Source organism: Centruroides vittatus, unplaced genomic scaffold (assembly GCF_030686945.1).
Source record: "Centruroides vittatus isolate TY-2023 unplaced genomic scaffold, ASM3068694v2 contig_10, whole genome shotgun sequence".
NCBI classification, from domain to species: Eukaryota; Metazoa; Arthropoda; class Arachnida; order Scorpiones; family Buthidae; genus Centruroides; species Centruroides vittatus.
Genome location: NW_027120658.1, coordinates 6,824,090 through 6,843,110, shown reverse-complemented (window position 1 = coordinate 6,843,110; position 19,021 = coordinate 6,824,090). Strand labels below are relative to the sequence as shown.

General features: G+C 27.4%; 1 protein-coding gene across 2 annotated transcripts; it reads left to right on the top strand.

Moving 5' to 3' along the window:
* Positions 1–577: 577 nt before the first annotated feature.
* LOC136978660 (solute carrier family 25 member 44) lies at positions 578–18,234 on the top strand. Of its 2 annotated transcripts, none has more exons than XM_067274437.1 (4): positions 578–654; positions 2,254–3,034; positions 11,328–11,455; positions 17,320–18,233. In XM_067274437.1, the coding sequence occupies exons 2-4, from the start codon at positions 2,365–2,367 to the stop codon at positions 17,509–17,511; spliced, it is 990 nt and encodes a 329-aa protein (XP_067130538.1). In that variant the 5' UTR covers positions 578–654; positions 2,254–2,364; the 3' UTR covers positions 17,512–18,233. The 2 variants fall into 2 exon arrangements, with proteins under 2 accessions (XP_067130538.1, XP_067130620.1); XM_067274519.1 differs by lacking the exon at positions 578–654 and adding an exon at positions 789–896 and having other exon boundaries at positions 17,320–18,234.
* Positions 18,235–19,021: the final 787 nt, after the last annotated feature.

Below are 19,021 nucleotides of genomic sequence, written 5' to 3'. Positions count from 1 at the left end.
CCGCTCGGCCATCCGGCCGTTGTACTGTGGGCATTAAGATCGCTTTGTTTTTCCATATCCGGTGTGAATTTGCAGGCCCACAATAAAGATTAAATATTGTATGTTAAGCCCGACACACGAAGTATCTAAGACTGATTGGCTATGAAACATTTTTGGGGAGTTCCTTGCCTGAATTTAATTTTGGGTTTCCCAGAACGATAGGATGATCGCTTATCGCCTCGGCCAACCGCTTAGCTTCATTTTTCGAGTGATAGCATTACGTATCCAAGGCTATTAGTGAATTTTTACTTTTGTTATGAAGTTATTGAATTGATACAATTTATTACAATTGCAGTATAACTAAGAATGTACAAAATTAAACATATGATGTCTTACGAGTCCAAAACTTTAACAAAAATGTGTTTACGATTTTTTTAATGTATTTATTAAAACAATTATTTAGTTATATTTTAAAGTCCAAAGCATGTTAGTACAACAATTAATAAACTATGATTTTAAATAATTTTTATTAAAAACAATATTTATTTTCCCTCTCGATTATTTTAATTTTTCCTCCCGATTATTTCAATTTTTCCAGATGGCGCTGTACGCAAAAATGGCGACGAGTAGTGGATGTAATTTGTGATGTAATTGCCAGTTTGCCGGTAACTTTTTGTGAGTCACTTACGTATTATTCGTGGAAAGTTTTGAATGAAAAACCATCTTATATATTTTTCGTTAGTATTATGATTTACTGACGATAGATTTTGTTAATAATTAGGTAAATATTTAGTAATTTTATTTAATTTATCAAAACGTGTTTTATTTAATATATTAAAATTGTTATCTCAAATTTTATATTTATCAATTTCTCTCTTATTCTTCAGTTAAACTTAAAGATATAATTACCCTTAAAGGTATGATGATCAGTTTATTAACTCTTTAATGTAAACTTTTATGTAAACATGGCTAAATATAGATTAAATTGCTTTTATCTGTTATAATAAATAGTTATAAGCAATATCATTTTATGTTACTGATTGACAGGATGAAAGTGTCTACGTTCAGATCAGCATTTGATCTGAACATGGACACTTTCATCCTGTCAATATTAGATCTAAAGATACAAAGTCGAGATCCATGTGTAATGCTCTGAAACATACAGCTCTCACTTGTTACAGTAGTCTTACTGTGTTTTTGACTAGGTAAATAGTAATTAGCCGAATTATGCTTGTCCTCTTCATTTTATATAATTCACATGATAGTTTTTGTTCTATTTATAATTCAATTTGTCAAGAACTGCTACTAGACCTAGGCCCTATATCAAGTAATCAAATACCAGATTTCTTCTGGACCAATTATAGAGCTGCATAAAATACATATACATATAGAGCTGCATAAAGATATCTAGTGATGTTTGATTACTCTATTTAATTATTTGTTCTAATATCTTTTATTAGTTATTTTAATTTTTTAAATCGCATTTTCAACACAATAAAAATGAGAAATTTATTGTATCTGGCAATAATAATATTACTAATAACAATTATTGCTTTAATTCATTTCTTAAAAAGTATCTTTTAATTTATGAAATTTGTGCATTAAATTTAATCTTAATATGCTTATTAAAATTGTGTTAATATAAAGAAAACTCACTGTATACAGCGTTACCAAATATTTTCTTTCGAGCACTTTCGACGAATGTATTTCTGTCATCTTCAGGCGTGAGTTCTCTTCATATTAATATTACTTGGCATGAGTAGCATACTAGACTTTATTAAAAAATTGTGTTAAATTATCTTTCACTTTTCTATTCCAGTTGTAAAATAAATATCAATACTAACTAGGGTATATCTTAAGTAGTATTGATATTTAGTTACTTTTTTAATGCAAGGATTCATTTTCAAATTTACATATTAATGTTTTTTCTTCTTTGTAAGACAAGAATATTCAAAGCAAAATGAAAAAGTAAAAATTTAGGTCATCAAATTTGATCTATGATTAAAATAATCTTCAGTATACATGATTACATATTAAACTATGTCATCCAACATTTATTATAATTATTTATATTTATAATAAAGTATAAATATTTTTATAGATAACAAGTTTAATATATATTAATATTCTTAAATAATTCCTATTCATTAAAAGAAGTAAACATCAACTTAATTTCAGAAATCTCAAAATTTGTTAAACTAGACTAACTATATACTTTCTATATCAGAATCTGTTTTACATTCTGTTTATCTAAAATATTATTTTATTTTCCAGTTAAATGAAAATGATGTTGAACTGTTGAATAATATATGTGAAAAATTATTGAATGAAAAAAGAAACATTCAGCAAGTATTTGAATATCTTGTATGTTTTTAACTTTATGTAATGGCATTTGGAGTTTATTTGAAAAAAAATATGGAACCACAGCGCATTATTACAATTGAGTGGGAAATGATGGACAAGAGTAGGTTTTTTAGTCTCAGTATGTTAAATTCTTTTACATTAAGAGGTGTTCTATATCCCTTCACAGTGATCAAAACTCGCTTACAAATTCAGAAAAGAAATGCTATATACACTGGTACTTTAGATGCATTTTTAAAAATTCTTCGTTATGAAGGATTATCTGGTTTATATAAAGGATTTTGGATAAATACAATTCAGATCATATCTGGATTTGGTTATATCACAACTTACGAGAAAGTTCGTCATCTACTTTCTAAATATGCTGGCATCAATGACGGAAGAATTAAAGGTTTTATTGGAGGAGGATGTGGTTCTTTAGTTGGACAAACAATAATTACTCCATTTGATGTTATATCTCAACACATGATGGTATTGGGTCAAACTACAAGTCAAGGAAAATTTGATTGTCAACATTCAAATCCATTGAACATTAAGTATGAAAATGGAAGTAGAAAAAAATTAGGTTTAAGAATAACAAAGGAATTATATAGGCTAGAAGGTGTAAAAGGTTTCTACAGAGGTTACTTTGCTTCATTGTGTGCATATGTTCCAAGCAGTGGATTATGGTGGATGTTCTACCCACTTTATTCAGGTATGGCAAATTGTTAACTTATTACAGTACTATCATATATATATATAGAGGGTGTCTCAAAAGCATAACTTCAAGAACAAGTTCCTCTTATGTAAAGTGATGTGAACAGTTTTGTGACATAGACAGACCCATGATACAATAATCGTTTCTAGGTATGATACTCATGCTGCTTACAACAGGTAGAGTTCACACAGCATTACCATTCAGAGAGTTGCTGTCATACAAATTCCATTTACATTGTTACTAAACATAAAAATAAATGGAGATTATTATTAAAAAAAACCCCACATTTTGATGTATTTTTCATTTACAGTGGAACCTCACTTAATGAGCATAATTCATTCCTGAGTCTTACTTGTAATGTGAAACACTCGTTAAGTGAAACAATTTTTCCCATAGAAATTAATGTAAAATACGATAATGCATTCCACACCGAAAAAATGCTCAAATGTTTTATGTATAATGTTTATTTGAAAAAAATTGTACAATATACACTGTTAAGAAGTGTGAATCATCATCATCTTTTCTTCTAATGTAGAATGAGAATTTGATTTGCAGAAACAAAAAAAAAAAAAATTCACAAGTAATATGTTTGATAAACACTCCAAACGATATGCCAAATTCTTGGGTTATGTAAAAGCTATAATTAAATATTAGAAATTAATTAATTTGACTAGAGGTAGGCAGTTATGTTTCCATCTCGTATTAAATTTAATAATTATAAATAGTTAATTTTTAATTCAGACATTTCTAAAATTTAATTTGGAATCAGTCATTAAATTTAATGATCCAAGAATTTGGCATATCGTTTGGCATGTTTATTGTATAACAGGCTACGGTTGTTGATGTTTATAAGTACGGTAGAGCTTTGTTTATTCGAAAGCCAGTCAACTGAAATGTCGGTTAACCGAAAGCTTTCCAGTCAGACTGTGTTGTGCTGAATTGAACGTTTTTGATACTAGATTAACTTCTAAAGTATAATTTTTTTGTTTTTATATTTTTCAATATATTTATTTTGTTTGTACAAAATAAAGAAATAATTTTTAACGATACAATAGCCTCGATTATTATTATAAAAATTTTTGTTAAGTTTAAAATCACCGAAAATTCAATGTGAAGTGACACAATGGAGAAAAATTTCAACATCGGATAGGTTAATATTTTTTTCGTACATAATTGATTATCCTAAAAATCAGTTATCCGAACAACCCCAGTCCCCAATTGATTCGGATAAACGACACTCTACTGTAATATGTGTGAACACAAGTTTGGAAAAATATGTGATTACAAGCGACACTAAGATGCTAGTGGAACAAGCGCTAAACACAGGCTGATTGAGCATGCCGCATGCGCACAATTCAGGACTTTCCCTCTCCTCATCACTCGTTATGCAAAATATTGCTTGTTAAGCGAGACAAATTTTTACAATTTGTTTTGCTCATTATGCGAAATACTCATTGAGCGAAGAGCTTGTTAAGCAAGGTTTCACTGTATTTTTATTGCTTGATCAATTTATAAGTTAGCATTTAATATATATTTTAATAGAACAAAAAGCAATTTAAAAATTTCTGGGTATAAAAAAACAAGATTTTTTTATAATTATGAAATTATTAAAAAATTAATAATATTTTTCAAGTTTGGACTAACTTAAAAATATTATTATGTAGATGCTAAATAAATACAGCTGTTTATAAAAAATACAAATTAAATCACTTCCAAATTAAAAAAAATAATAAAGATGCATACATTTTAACTATTAAAATATCTGTAAATAATAACATAACATGTATTTCTTATTCTGTAATTTTTTAATGGATCTTTAAATTTTAACAAAGCTTTAAAATTATTAATGGTTATGTCATATTAACAAATATTTAGAGAACGTTTAAAAGATGATTTTCGAATGTTTTACAGAATCTATAGTGACTTACACAATTATACTTTATTTATTACTTTTTCTAATTTTTTAAATTTTAAAACAAAAAAAAATAATGTAAACTTTTTTGTTTCATTGTGAACTTTTAAAACTGTTTTCCATATTTTTGCAGAGGCATAGCCTCAAATAAAAGATTGTCCCTGGAATGGAATGCTATTTGTTCTTAATGATTAGTCATGACAAAATAAGAGGGCATTTTCGTTTCATCTATGTTTTTCCCCCATTCTTATAGTAAATTATTGCATGATTGTATTCTGAAATATATCCTTAACCCAAAGAATAGTGATTTCATTTTGTTCTTATATTCAGCTGTTAAGTTGGAATTAAATATTGTGTTTTTCATTATTAAATAAAGATTATCTAATAAAAATTATATGAATATCTTTTATAAGATATAAAAAAAACCTCATGAAAGAGCAAAAATGTAAGAACAAAATGGTAATGAAATAAAGTTTAATAATGTAGAATTATAGATGCAATTGTAAAACATTCACAAATCTAAAGCATGATTTCAAAGTGTTACTTAAATAAATTTTTTTCCCTAACAAGTAAGAGAAGTGTTAAAATTGAATAACATAATACATTATTATATTCATGAAAACTTACAAGTAAACTACCTTACATTATGATTCTTCTGGGTCTGCATAATATAACTAAACACCTACTTAAAACTGTAAATAGTGCAGCCAAACTTTAATATTTCGAACGTTTTCAGTCTTGTTCGAACATTCGAAATATTAAAGTTTGGCTGAACTATTTAAAGGTTTTGAGTAGGTGTTTACTTATATTATGAAGAAACATTTGTTTACTCTTCCCATGATGTCACCCTTCACTTTGTATATCTGCAATATCATACTTTCGAGAATTGTTGTGCCAAAGACAGATCTTGAAAACTCTGAAACCAAGCATTTTACACCTGTTGTTATAAACCACTTTTATTGTCTACATATGGGAAACTCATTTCTAAGGTTATGCTGTGTATTTTTGAGACACCCTGTTTATGTATAATATTATGTTTTATTATTAACAACAACTTTAAAAGTAAACAGTAACAGGTCTTTTCTTAATCACTTGGGAAATGTTCTTCTATCACAAATTAGAACAGTAAATTTTCAGATGATTCTCTTTTCTTTTTAGAAAAAATGTAATTTAAACTATTTTATGGATAATTAATAAAATTCCAATTATTATGATTTGTTTTAGATGTTAGAGATTTTATTTTTAATTTCTATATCAAGTAAACTATTTTTCTGATTGATGGAAATAGCTGTAATTAAAGGATTCATGTAAATTTATAAATTTTTCAGAGACTAGCTATTCAATCATCAGTGTCACATGACTGAGAAAGCTATTGCTGCTTAACTGAAGTTGGATAATTGAATTGTTAATAATTAACAGTTATAGCCTTTGAAGAATTTGGCTTTATATCTTTGGCTATTATTCTATGTTAAATATAAAAAGAATTATCAATATATAGATCTAGTCAATATTTTATGAATAATCAATAATAATTACTTATACAAAAATGGTTTGCCTATCTGTAAGATTAATGACTAAATTTATCTTTTGGAAATATCAATGATTCTTCCAATATATATATATTTATAAGACTTACTTTCAACCCAAAACCAAAAAACAGTGGGTAACTCAACTGTACACCTTTCACTAACCATTTTTTGGTTTTGTGTTGGAAGTAAGTCATATATTGCAGTGTGTTTTTGATTTATTATTTTGTTATATATATTTATAATAATAATAAAAATCATAAATACTAAAAACTACAGAAAACACATACTCAAAGATACAACACTCAAATGACACATGCAGAAAATGTCACATCATGCCAGAAACTATACAACACATCACTTCTGGTTGCAAGCTCTTGGCACAGACAGATTATTTACACAGACATAATCAAGTAGCAAATATAATACGCCAAGAGCTTGCAAAGAAACACAAATTAGTAGACATCCACGAACCATACTACAAATACATTCCACTGACAGTATTGGAAAACAACATGCACAAAATGTACTATGACAGAGCCATAATCACAGATAATCGAGATAAAACAATTTACCACAACAGACTAGACATCACACTCATTGACAAACACAGTAAAATCACATACATTATAGACATGTCCATTTCAAACACTCACAATATGCAAAATACATTCACTGATAAAATTAGCAAGTACACACAGAACTTGCCCAGGAAATAAAGTACCTGTGGAGGATGGATAGGATGCTTATTGTACCTGTTGTTCTCTCCTCTACAGGTGTGATACTGCACATACTACACAAAAGCCTGGGAACATTGCAATTGAATAGAAATACATACATCACATTACAGAAGGCCACTATATTGAATACATGCCATATTGTTAGGAAAATTCCTGGATACTGACACGACACACTGATACACTTCATTTAATTTCTGTTTTGGTTACTATGCCTTGACTTTGGTCCGGCATAGTACTTAGCCACCGGTGTTAACCGAGTATATCTAACTTAACCCAACATAATAATAATAATAATAATATGAAATAAAAATGTAATGTTCAATACTACTTGAGACTAATTTTAAGTTTTTAGATTAAAATAATATATAAATTTTAAAAAAAGCATTAATATTTTCAACATTGTTCATATTAATTATTCAACATCTGTAAGAAGAAATGAATATTTCTTACAAATTCAGTTTTAGATTACAATATTCACAATTATAATGTTAAAAGTTCACTAGAATTTAAGAATATTTATATTTGAAAAAAAAGAAATTTGAATAAGTATAGACTTGATTGAGGTAGAGCATTTGCATTCATTCCTGAAATCTGTTTGATAAAACTTTCCTATTTTTTATTAATTACTATGAAGAATCCAAAAATGAAATAAAAAATGAAGGTCCATGACTTCATTTTTGAGATACAAGGTTTTGACAAGAGCACATTGAAAAAGCATACAATGTCCTAAGGATTGTGAGCATGTCTTCTATTTGGCTTATAGAATTGAGTTTGTTCTCCAAATTCGATGGGCTGATTTTGATAAAATTTTGCCATTTTATATTGATTGTAATGAAAAATTCAGAAATGTAATAAAATGTAAGCCTAGAAAATAGGATTTTATCATTTTGTTTTCAATATAAAATAGGGTCAAAGTGATGATGTCTGTGCTCCTTGAGCATGCCTAATGAAATTTATGGGTCAAATAAAAAAACTAACATTGCATGCACCTAACAGAAAATAAATGCAAAAACTGAACAGAATACAAGAACAAAGCAGTTGGCATTTATTGCTTTTAGTTTTGGGTTTATTTGTATATGGCAATGCAACACATGAGTGATCTGCCAAGAGGGAATGCCTCTTGAGAGGTCTTTTAAGGGAAACTGGCCCATATTTAGGTGTTACTAACATGAAGAAATCCTGGAAAACTCAACATAGCCAGCCCATTAGCCAGGTGCAAACTCACAACAACTACCAGTGTTCAGTGGTTTTATCCACTTAGCCACTGGTCAGTATTGGCATCAATTGCTTTGTTCTCAGATTGTCTCACCATGTCATAAAGTGCAGGAATTGTCTCTGTATGCCTGGCCATTGCAAGCATCTCCTATGGCTGGCAGGTGCAAAGATAGCCTCTCATAGCAACAAGTGCAAAATTCTCCTCTCCTGTCTGTTACTATCAGGTACAAGGATCACTTCTTTCTTTTTGTCTCTTCCTCATTTATATCATGATACAACAAAGTCATGTGTTGTCCTAGTTATATCAGAACTATTAACTTCAGTTTGTATTTAAGTTGTATTAACTGAATTTAAGAATTTTATTTGGATATGCTGATCATGGCTTAAATATGATTTAAAATGTAAAATTTTAGGAATTCAATTTAATCCTAGAACACAAAGCTTCGTCATTTTTATGATTTTTATTTTTCCTTGTTGTTTTGTGCTGTCTTGCTGTTGTTTTTAGTACCTTCCTACACTGTTGCCAGGATTGCTGTAACAGGTGCAGATTCTTGGAATTGTTTTTGTTTGTGGAATAATTGAAACTGGTGTCGTCAATTTTACGTAGCTTTGTGACTACATGTGGTGCCTTGAACACAGATAGTCATGATTATATTTAATGTGTATGTGAATTTTTCTGTAAAAAATAATTCACATACACATGAAATATAATTTTGTCTTTACATGGCATAATTTATGTAGATTCTTTTTCATTCTTTAATTTTGTCTTCTCTCTGATTCAGAAAATGCATATATATTTATTCCTCCAAAAATAATTATTAGAGTAATCATTGCTGTTCTGTGCAACCTGCTAGTAGATCATCTAGTTGGATTCCAAGTAGAAATATTCATTTTATTCAGTCTGCTGGACACACAAAGGAAATGAAGAGAGATGATTTCTTCATCCATCTAATTGAAGAGGTAACCAAACCATGGATGAAGATTTTATAATCACACACCTTACAGACACATTTACACCTTTTCATAGAAAATTTTTTACAGAAAAATCTTGCCATTCCCAGAGAGAATCTGACATCTGAAAATGAAATAACAAGTTTTCACATCTACCATTCATAAAAAAACAAACTATTTACTACTACATATTGAGCCAGTGCAACTACATAAACAGCAAGAAACATCATGCAAATCAATGCTGCAAATCCATCTTATAATAATAATTCAATGTCTAAAATTGTCTAAATCAATTTTTCAATACAATAGTTTTGATTCATCAAATATTTTTTATATTAATGTCAGTCAGTATTCTGACATAAAACTAATTAATAAAATAAACAGTCATAAAATTTACAAAGCTTTGTGTTCCTGTACTAATGATTTATGATTTATGCTTTGTGATCTAGGGTTAATTACATGATGATATAAGTAATGATAGAATAGAAAATAAATAACAAAATGAAGAAACTCAAACTAAATCAGTTTACTTTTTTATCAATATTTAATTTTTAGACTTTTCTGTGAACATAATAAAATAGATTTACCATATTTACTTGCACATAAGATGAGGTTTTTATTCATTTATAACAGCTTCAAAATCCTTGGTCGTCCTATACGTGTGAGCGAAATATTCTTTGCAGTTTTGCAAATAATTTATGAACCGTGTATTCACATTTTTTACCAGATGCTTACTCTCTTGTATTTAAAAAACATAAGTATTTTATATGGGTAGTTTGAATTGTTCTTGTATATTGTCAGGAGTAAAGATGAATAGCAATAGGAAAAGCAAAGCTTTTGAATTGAATTCCAGATTGAAATTCCAAAATCACATGGGAGCACAATATAAGTTTTAGTCTATTTCCATGAGAAAACAGATGATTATTTGAAAATCAGAATTCGAAGAAACTCATAAGTGTAATCAATGGAGAGTGGATTTGACTGTTAAGAATTGGCAAAAAAAAAAAAAAAAGGTTTCCAATTGTCTAGCTTCAGCTTTACATGAACAAATTATGATGTCGATTTTACAAGAGTTTTCTTAAAGAATTAAAATGCCAGTAATTTTTGTGCGACAATGTGTGCATTTACGTTCATTTAATATTTTACTTGTGATTAAACAAAAAAAAATTAGAATTGTATTAATAAATCTAATTTTTCTTTACTTTTATCTTTAAAGTCACACCTCGTCCTATATGCGAGGTCATCTTATATTCGAGTAAATACGGTATATGTTACAGTGACCATATTGTGACCATTATAAAGTTGACTAATTTTATATAGAAATAACACTTTAATCTAAACTAATTTATAAACACAGATTAAATTGTAATTATAAAATTTTTAAGATAATACATATGTTTTTATCATCAGAATCTAAACCACCTTTATACAATTCAGTATCATATTGTAGGTTGTATGATACTGATATGGTGTGTGTGTTTGTATATGTATATATATATATATATATAATTATATACTAATGATAAGTTTCTGATTTTAATAAATACAGTAGAGCATCGATTATTCGGCCCCCGATTAACCGACTTATCGGTTAACCAACCGCGTTCTAGTCGGCAAATTCAAATGTCCGCTAGTGATGTGGCACTACAATATTTGGTTATGTCTTGGCTACTTTAATATCATTTTTGTTAAGTTTTTGCATGTTTTAGCTGGCAACACTGGCTCGACCATGAAAGGGAGGCTAGTATTTAAACCAGGCCTAATACACTATACTAATAATGTATTTTTTCATACTTTTCGGTTATCCGACCAACCCCAGTCCCCAATTAAGTCGGATAATCGATGCTCTACTGTATAATTATCTTATCTTATCTCTTGTAAAGACTTTATAAGACTTTAAATATGTTTATCTGAATTTTATAAATAAAAAATTTTTAATTTTTCAGAAACCTTAGCATCTGTCCTTCCTCTTTGGACATCTCATATGTTAATTCACTGCATATCAGGTTCTATGAGTGGCATTACAGTGACATTTATAACAAATCCTTTAGATGTTATAAGAGCACGGATTCAGGTAAATTTTACATAATTTGTTGGAAAGAATAATTACAGAATTATATTTTAATAAATAAATGTAATTTATTTATTAAAATATGATTCCAAAAGCATGATATAATTCCAAAGTAAAAAATGCCGTCGTATATACGACGGCATTTTTTACTTTGGAATTATTTTGAATTTTAAATATTTGTATTGCTTGGGTTAGTATGATATATTACAAATTTATTTTAATTTAAAGTTTTTGATGATAAAAATTCAGAATTTATGAACTTCTAGCATTACATATTATTATAAAAATTTACCTTTAATTTTTCAGCACTTATTTTCTGTGAACAAGTACTTTCAATACTTTTAAAGGATTATCTTTAGGTTCATCAAATAATATAAAATTTTGAAACCATAGTACATAATCATTATCAAACAAATTTAAATTATTTAAAATTCAAAATTGAAATAAACACGTTTTTGACAAGTTAACATAATTTTGTTAATTTATTACATATTATTTTTTTATGTTCTGCACTCTTATTAAACAACTTTATATATTGAAAGAACTTAGATCCTCTTATTGTTCATCTGAGAAATTTGTTTACATAGTTTATTTTTTAAGATTAGCAAATTAGACTTAGTTTGAAAAATATTGTTGCTATATGTTATTGATAATAAATGTTATAAACAAAATCATAGATATTTATTTTCTAAAATGAAATAGAGATTTATGGTTGAATTACCATACAAGTATCAACATAAACATTATAGAAAACATGTTATGAATGACATAATTGTTGATGATAGTCACATTATATCATTTACACCTAATGAGACAATATATGAAGCAATGTTTGGGTTTGAACATCTTGCTTGGATACAGTAAATACAAGTGTACCTAATGTGTTCATTTGTCAAAAATGAATCTGAATAGCTTTTTAATGCCAACCAGATCCCTTTTGTTAAATAAGGTTTTAGAAGAAATACCTAATATCGGGATAAAGAAGTTTTCAGAACATCATGAGCAGTTCTCCAGTTAACAAAAGAATAAAATGAAGTTACAGTTTCTTTACATATGAAGCAGATCCTATTGATATATTAGTATAAATATGGCTCTAACATGTGATACATCCATTATATTAAAATTATTATTTATAATTATAATTTAATGGAATTGAATAAAGTTAGTAAACATTTTAAAAATTTATTTTAATTTTTTGAGACAGTTTTATTCAAGGCTATTTAATTTTAATACAAAGTTAGAAGGTGAATCTAAAATTTATTATAACAGATCAGACATTATATTGATTGATGAAAAGTGTGAAGTAACAAGTAATCGATAAAACATCTTAATATAGGACAGGAATGGGCAACCTGCGGTCTGCATTAATACTTACGTCGCATAAAGTATGAACAAATGTATCAATTTTCTAGCTTAAGGAAGTATACAGCAAAAATTTAAACATTATTTTCTACAACTTTATGTATGTGAATAATTTTTCTGCAATGAATTTACTAAAAATTAAAACAAGAAACTGGCTAAACAGACACATTGATCCAATATCCTTAGTTATACTTGTTACATGGATGATATTTTGATTATATGGAGAACTAAACTGGATATAGGAGAAATGTTAAAAGTGTTTAACAGAAACAACTACGGATTAACAAAATAGAGGGTAATCAGGTAGATCTAGCTATGAACTGTCCCTACATCACGTTTACAAGATGATTGTGAGAGATTCAAATCTATACAGAACTTACAAGAGAAAACCCAAATGCTAAAGACAACACAGATGACACAAGAGCATCAGGGGTTTACCATATCTTATTACAAAATGGACTGATACAGGAGACTGATATATGTCGGATCCACACATGGATTTCTTCAAGCCAGGTTACAAGATGCAAATACATTGTAACAAAGGAAAATGTTAATACTGCTCTGGCCTGTTATGCCACCAAACCAGGGGTTTCCAAGTGTCGGGATGAGGCTACTCTTGTACACAGGGTCTTTGACTGATATGAGATAAGATTGTTGGAGGCTTTAGAAGTTTACAGAGCTGACAAGGTTGGAAATTACTTCAACACAGATTGCATTCCAGCCTGGAATTTTTATGTAGACTGCCATAAAATTTAATTTTATTAATAATTTCATTTTTAACATTATACATTGTAAAAAAATTGCTCATTTTATTTATGATGTGAACTGTGCATCACAGTCTCATTTGAACATGTTTTTGAAAGTTTTAAAAAAATTAGGACGCAGCAATATTTGATTGATAGAACTGTTTTTTTATATTCATTGCTGATGAGGGCCAATAAACTGTGGCCAAAAATGTTTGATCAGTAAAATTTTTTTACTTGTTTGCTGGAAATTGTGTTTAGGTGTTATTTCTTTGAGTTTTAGCTGATGGCTTTAGAATCTTCCTCATTGTTATAATCAGGTTGAGATGTACTGGTTTATTTATATTGTTTTGATATGTAGAAACTGATCTCTCAAAGAAAAAAATCTTCAGTATCATTATCATCTGAAAATTCTCCATCAGAAATATCACTATTGGCAATCAACTTCAAGATAGAAGAAGCTGAAGATATTGAGAGAATGTATCATATAGTAACATAGTGACTAAGATAGATATATAGTCCTTTATTAACTCAGAGGAGTTAATAAAGGCCTATATATCTAACTTAGTCACTGTGTTACTATATGATACGTTCTCTCATGCAGCCTTATGCTCAGTTCTACAAATTAAAACAAGAACAAGAGACAATCAAGTATAAAAGATATTGAGACTTTCAGATGTGTTTCTGCATGTTGTCCAATATCTGCAATTACAAAAAATAGTTATATTAAACTTGTATACATATTTATCCTCATTGAATTAGATGTAGTAACCTTAAGATTTTTCCTTTTTTTTTTTTTCTTTTTCATTGTTAGTTTATTTTGCATTAAAGAGTATGAACTAAAATTTCAGAAAACAAGTTTTTTTAATGAATATTTAATAATAATAATAAGTCATTAGATTTGTTTGGCATTTCAGATGGAAAGAAACTGAATAAATTTTAATTGACAATAAAACTTTAAATTAAAAGAAAAAACATTGTTTTTTGAATGGAATGTCCTCTCTTCCAAGACTTTTTTTTTATTTTGAAATAAATAAAATACAGAAACAATAATTTTTTTAATAGTAATATTTTAAAATACTCATTAGTTACTATTAAATCAGTTTACATTATTTGACATTGTTGAGTTGGTTTTCCAAAACATTGCAGCATGAAGTCATAATCCAATAGCTACTATTTATAAATATAATGCAGTCTTTAGAGTTTTTTGTAAGTTTGTAAAATTTGTATTATGTCACTGAGCATTTCTGATAAATATCCAATAATGACTGATTTAAGCAACAAGTTGCTTAACTTTCCTGGCACATTTGATGGCACCATTAATTACAATATTTTATAAAAAGAACTTATATTTTTAATTATTATAATGGCAAAAAGCTTAATTTTGAGAGTAGGGATGGGTTTTATAAAAAATTGTAAATGCCAATAACGAGTAAAATTGTCATTAAATCCAACCTTCCTTGAGATATGACACACTATTCCTTTATCTCCCCTCCTCGTCAACCTTTAACCACCAAAATTTAATAGCATCAATCCTCAATACATAAACCTTCCTGCAAAATTTCAGAAAATTTTGACAAAAAGCATGGGAGTTATTAAGCTTCAGGGTGAACAAAATCATGCCACACACACACATCCTTACATACAGAAAAATTCCTAAAGTTTTTTGTATTTCTTGACATTTCAGGGTGTCCTAAGTGCAAAAATGTAAAAATCTTGGGGATCATTTTTTGACCAATTACCATACCTGGCTGTTTTCCCTCTGTTATATATAACAGCCGGGAAAGTAATAAAAGTAAAATACCTAATAAAGTAACTAAAGTTCAAAGTTCAAAATGCTAGATTTTAATAAAAAATACCATATTTTCTCAAATATAAGACAACCTCACATATAGGACGAGGTGTGACTTTAAAGATCAAAATAAAGAAAATTAGTTCTATTAATACAATTCTAATTTTATTTCGTTTAATCAGAAGTAAAATGTCAAATGAATGTAAATATACACATTGTCCCACAAAAACTAGTAGCATTTTAAACATTAAGGAAAAATCTTGTAAAATCGACAACATAATTTGTTCACATAAAACTGGACAATTGGGAACCTTTTTTTTTTTTTTTTTTGCCAATTCTTAACAGTCAAATCCACTTTCTGATGATTACACTTATGAGTTTCTTCGAGTTATTTTCAAATAATCATCTGTTTTCACATGGAAATGGATTAAAACTTATATTGTGCTCCCATGTGATTTTGGAATTTCAATCTGGAATTCAATTCAAAAGCTTTGCTTTTCCTATTGCTATTCATCTTTACTCCTGACAATATACAAGAAAGATTCAAATGACCCAGATAAAATACTTGTTTTTAAATACAAGAGGGTTAGCATCTGGTAAAAAATGCAAATACATGGTTCACAAAAATTATTTGCAAATACACAAAGAAGCTTTCACTCACACATATAGGACGACCAAGAATTTTGAAGCCGTTATAAATGAATAAAAACCTCATCTTATATTTGAGTAAATATGATATTAGTTTTAATAAAATAGGTTGACATCCATAAATAAGTAATGGCTTGATTATTTGTATATTTGTAATATAATATTTATATTTATATGATTTATTTTTAAATAAATAAAAGGGTAATTTTTATCTTATAGTTTGACTATTGTAAACAGTCATTTACAAACTTTTTAATGAGGCAATCTCTTTTATTATTATTTTTTTTTTGGTGTAAAATTTCTTACATTCCCTACACTTTTCATAAAAGAGTACTGACCTATAGTTTTCTTATGATATATTTTATTCAAATTTAAACAAACATCTATAAGCCCAATGTTTATATTAAAACCAAATAATTCTGGATTAGATTGGACTATATCACTGCTACTATTAATAATTAAAATGCTAATTAATTTGGCTTAGATATTGGCATTAAGTGTTATCTCTTATTAAACTTAATAGTTGATTATCATTTTTTAATTTAATAAGAGATGGTGCCTAATGCTTATCTCTAGGCCAAATTACTTAGCATTTTAATTATTAATAGTAGCAGTAATATAGCTCGATCTAAGCCAGTATCATATTGCTTTGATATATTTTACTCTAATAAATCTCAGATTTACAAGCTTACTTTGATAATATACAATTATATCTTTTAAAAACAAAATTAAAATAGCATACAGAAATTTTTGCCACTAAATGAAATTAAATTTTGGTTTCATTATGACTAGATTTTGGTGATATCCAAAATAATAACTTGTAATTTAATAGTGTTAATAAAACAAAGATATAAGTTGCAATTGTTTTTAATAATAGGTTATCTAAACTAGAGTATGGATAATATATGAAGTATGTGCAAGAATTGTACTTGAAAATAAACAATAATTTTTTGATCTTCTCTAGAAAGAGTTGTGCTCTTCTGGGAGGCATGCTCCACAATTTGTGAATCACTGAAATAGAACAAATTTTAAAAAATGACTGATAAATTTACACATTAAAATAATTCCGTAGAAAAGACTAAAATGTCTTCATTTTCATGTTGAATCACCAGGAACAACAGTTTTCCATTGCACAGACAATCTTTTCTACAGAATTTTTTTAAGAGTGTTAAGTAACTCTTGATGTTAATGCAGATATAAGTATAACAAGTTTGTATTACATGCCACTACTTTTATATAAAAAATAAAATATTTGTAAGCATCATTAAAATTTTGCTAAGATTTTATCAACATTCAAAATTCATAATGTGTATCAATTGCAGGTACAAAGAATGAATTCCTTTTCAACGGCATTGTATAATTTGTGGGAAGAAGAAAAACTTGGAATATTTAAGAAAGGTTTATCGGCAAGACTCGTGCAGTCAACTATATCTTCATTTTTTATAGTATTAGGTTACGAAACATTAAAGAGATGGAGTGTACACGATCGATACAAAGATCAAATTAGATGGTAAATTAGTATAATAAAAGTTAATTAGCGGTCACTTATGCCAGATGGATGTAGACAATAATTGCACCCAATAGCAAAAATCGAATGAAAATCCATCATTATATAATTTATGTATTATTAGCAAAAATCTATGCATTAACTTTGTTTTTTATAGAAAAATTTTTAACTTATTTATCACTGTGCAATATTATTAAACTGGAAATTTGATTTCATGATGACATCAATGATAAATCAGACAGTTTAATAAAGTATTGAATCAAGTTTGAATATTCTAGAAATCCTGTTTATGTATTTTCAGTTTGTCAAATAATATTGTACAAATTCAGAGTTTTATAAAACAAATTTATATAAATAATGTAAAGTAATAAATTCTTTCAAAATGCCTGTACATATCTAATAGAAACAACTTTTTCTATGAAAGAAGGAAAAAATGACTATAAATTTTATATATTGTATAGGCATAATGTGTATCATGTAAATGATGAGAACTCAAGACATTTTCCACAGTTTTCTGTTTTTTAGTTGTTAGATATTTAACAAATTAAATTTGTATTAATAGTTTATTTAAATTTTATCTGGCTAATAAACATGACTACAAATTATTCTTACAAAAATTATGTGGATTTTTAAGAGTTTTCATAGTTGTATAATACTAAATATCAAATATTCTATTCAATAAGTTTAATATTAACATTTGATTTATTATATTCAAAATTGAAATCTTTCGTAGTAAGTATACTTCATGTCTGTATATAATAATGTACTTAATCTTAAATAAATTATTTTTGTAAAAATAATTATCATCTAGTATATAAAAATTTCTTAAATAATATATTAATAATTTATTCTTAAGTAATATATCAAGTGCTCTATCATAACTTGTGGTAGGAATAGAAATTTCTCATGAATTTTTCGTTTTCCATATTACGATTTAAATCTTAAATTGAATATATATTTTAAAATGATATTCCAGTTTTTTACAGAAGTTAAAATATAATTCTGATAGGTATTAAAGATTACGAACTTTAATACTGGAAAGTAATGGTCTGATCCATAAACAAGTTAAGATAATGAAGCAGTCTTATTACATCTCATCTATTAAGGTAGAAATAGTTTTTTAATTTTATGATTCATCGATATGTTTTTCCACCATCAAATAAATTATAGAATCAAAATTATTTTTATTTTAATGTAACAATCAATTTTATTTTTATATTATGTGGGTTTATTTAATGACTGTGGATTTGAATCTGAATCCTACTCTTGATCAATTGTTTTTTCTGTACAGTACATTACTTTAATATTAAATAAGTAAAATTAATTCTAATTATTTGGCTGCATGAGGATGGTAACATAGTTGACTTCTGTACCAAATTAAATTTTTGATTGATTGAATTTCTTGTATAAAAATGTTCCAAAAAATTTGTTATCTGATTTTTTAAATTCTACATTTTGGTTTATTTTGTTACATAGCTTTTCTTAATAGTTGTATATCTTTATATTTGTATATAATT

Excerpts from the sequence above, each read along its gene's own strand:
- LOC136978660 (XM_067274519.1), top strand. The coding sequence starts at position 2,365 with ATGGCATTTGGAGTTTATTTGAAAAAAAATATGGAACCACAGCGCATT. Across the intron at positions 3,035-11,327 it reads GTTCTACCCACTTTATTCAG|AAACCTTAGCATCTGTCCTT; the intron begins GTATGGCAAATT and ends TTAATTTTTCAG. Across the intron at positions 11,456-17,319 it reads TTATAAGAGCACGGATTCAG|GTACAAAGAATGAATTCCTT; the intron begins GTAAATTTTACA and ends TATCAATTGCAG.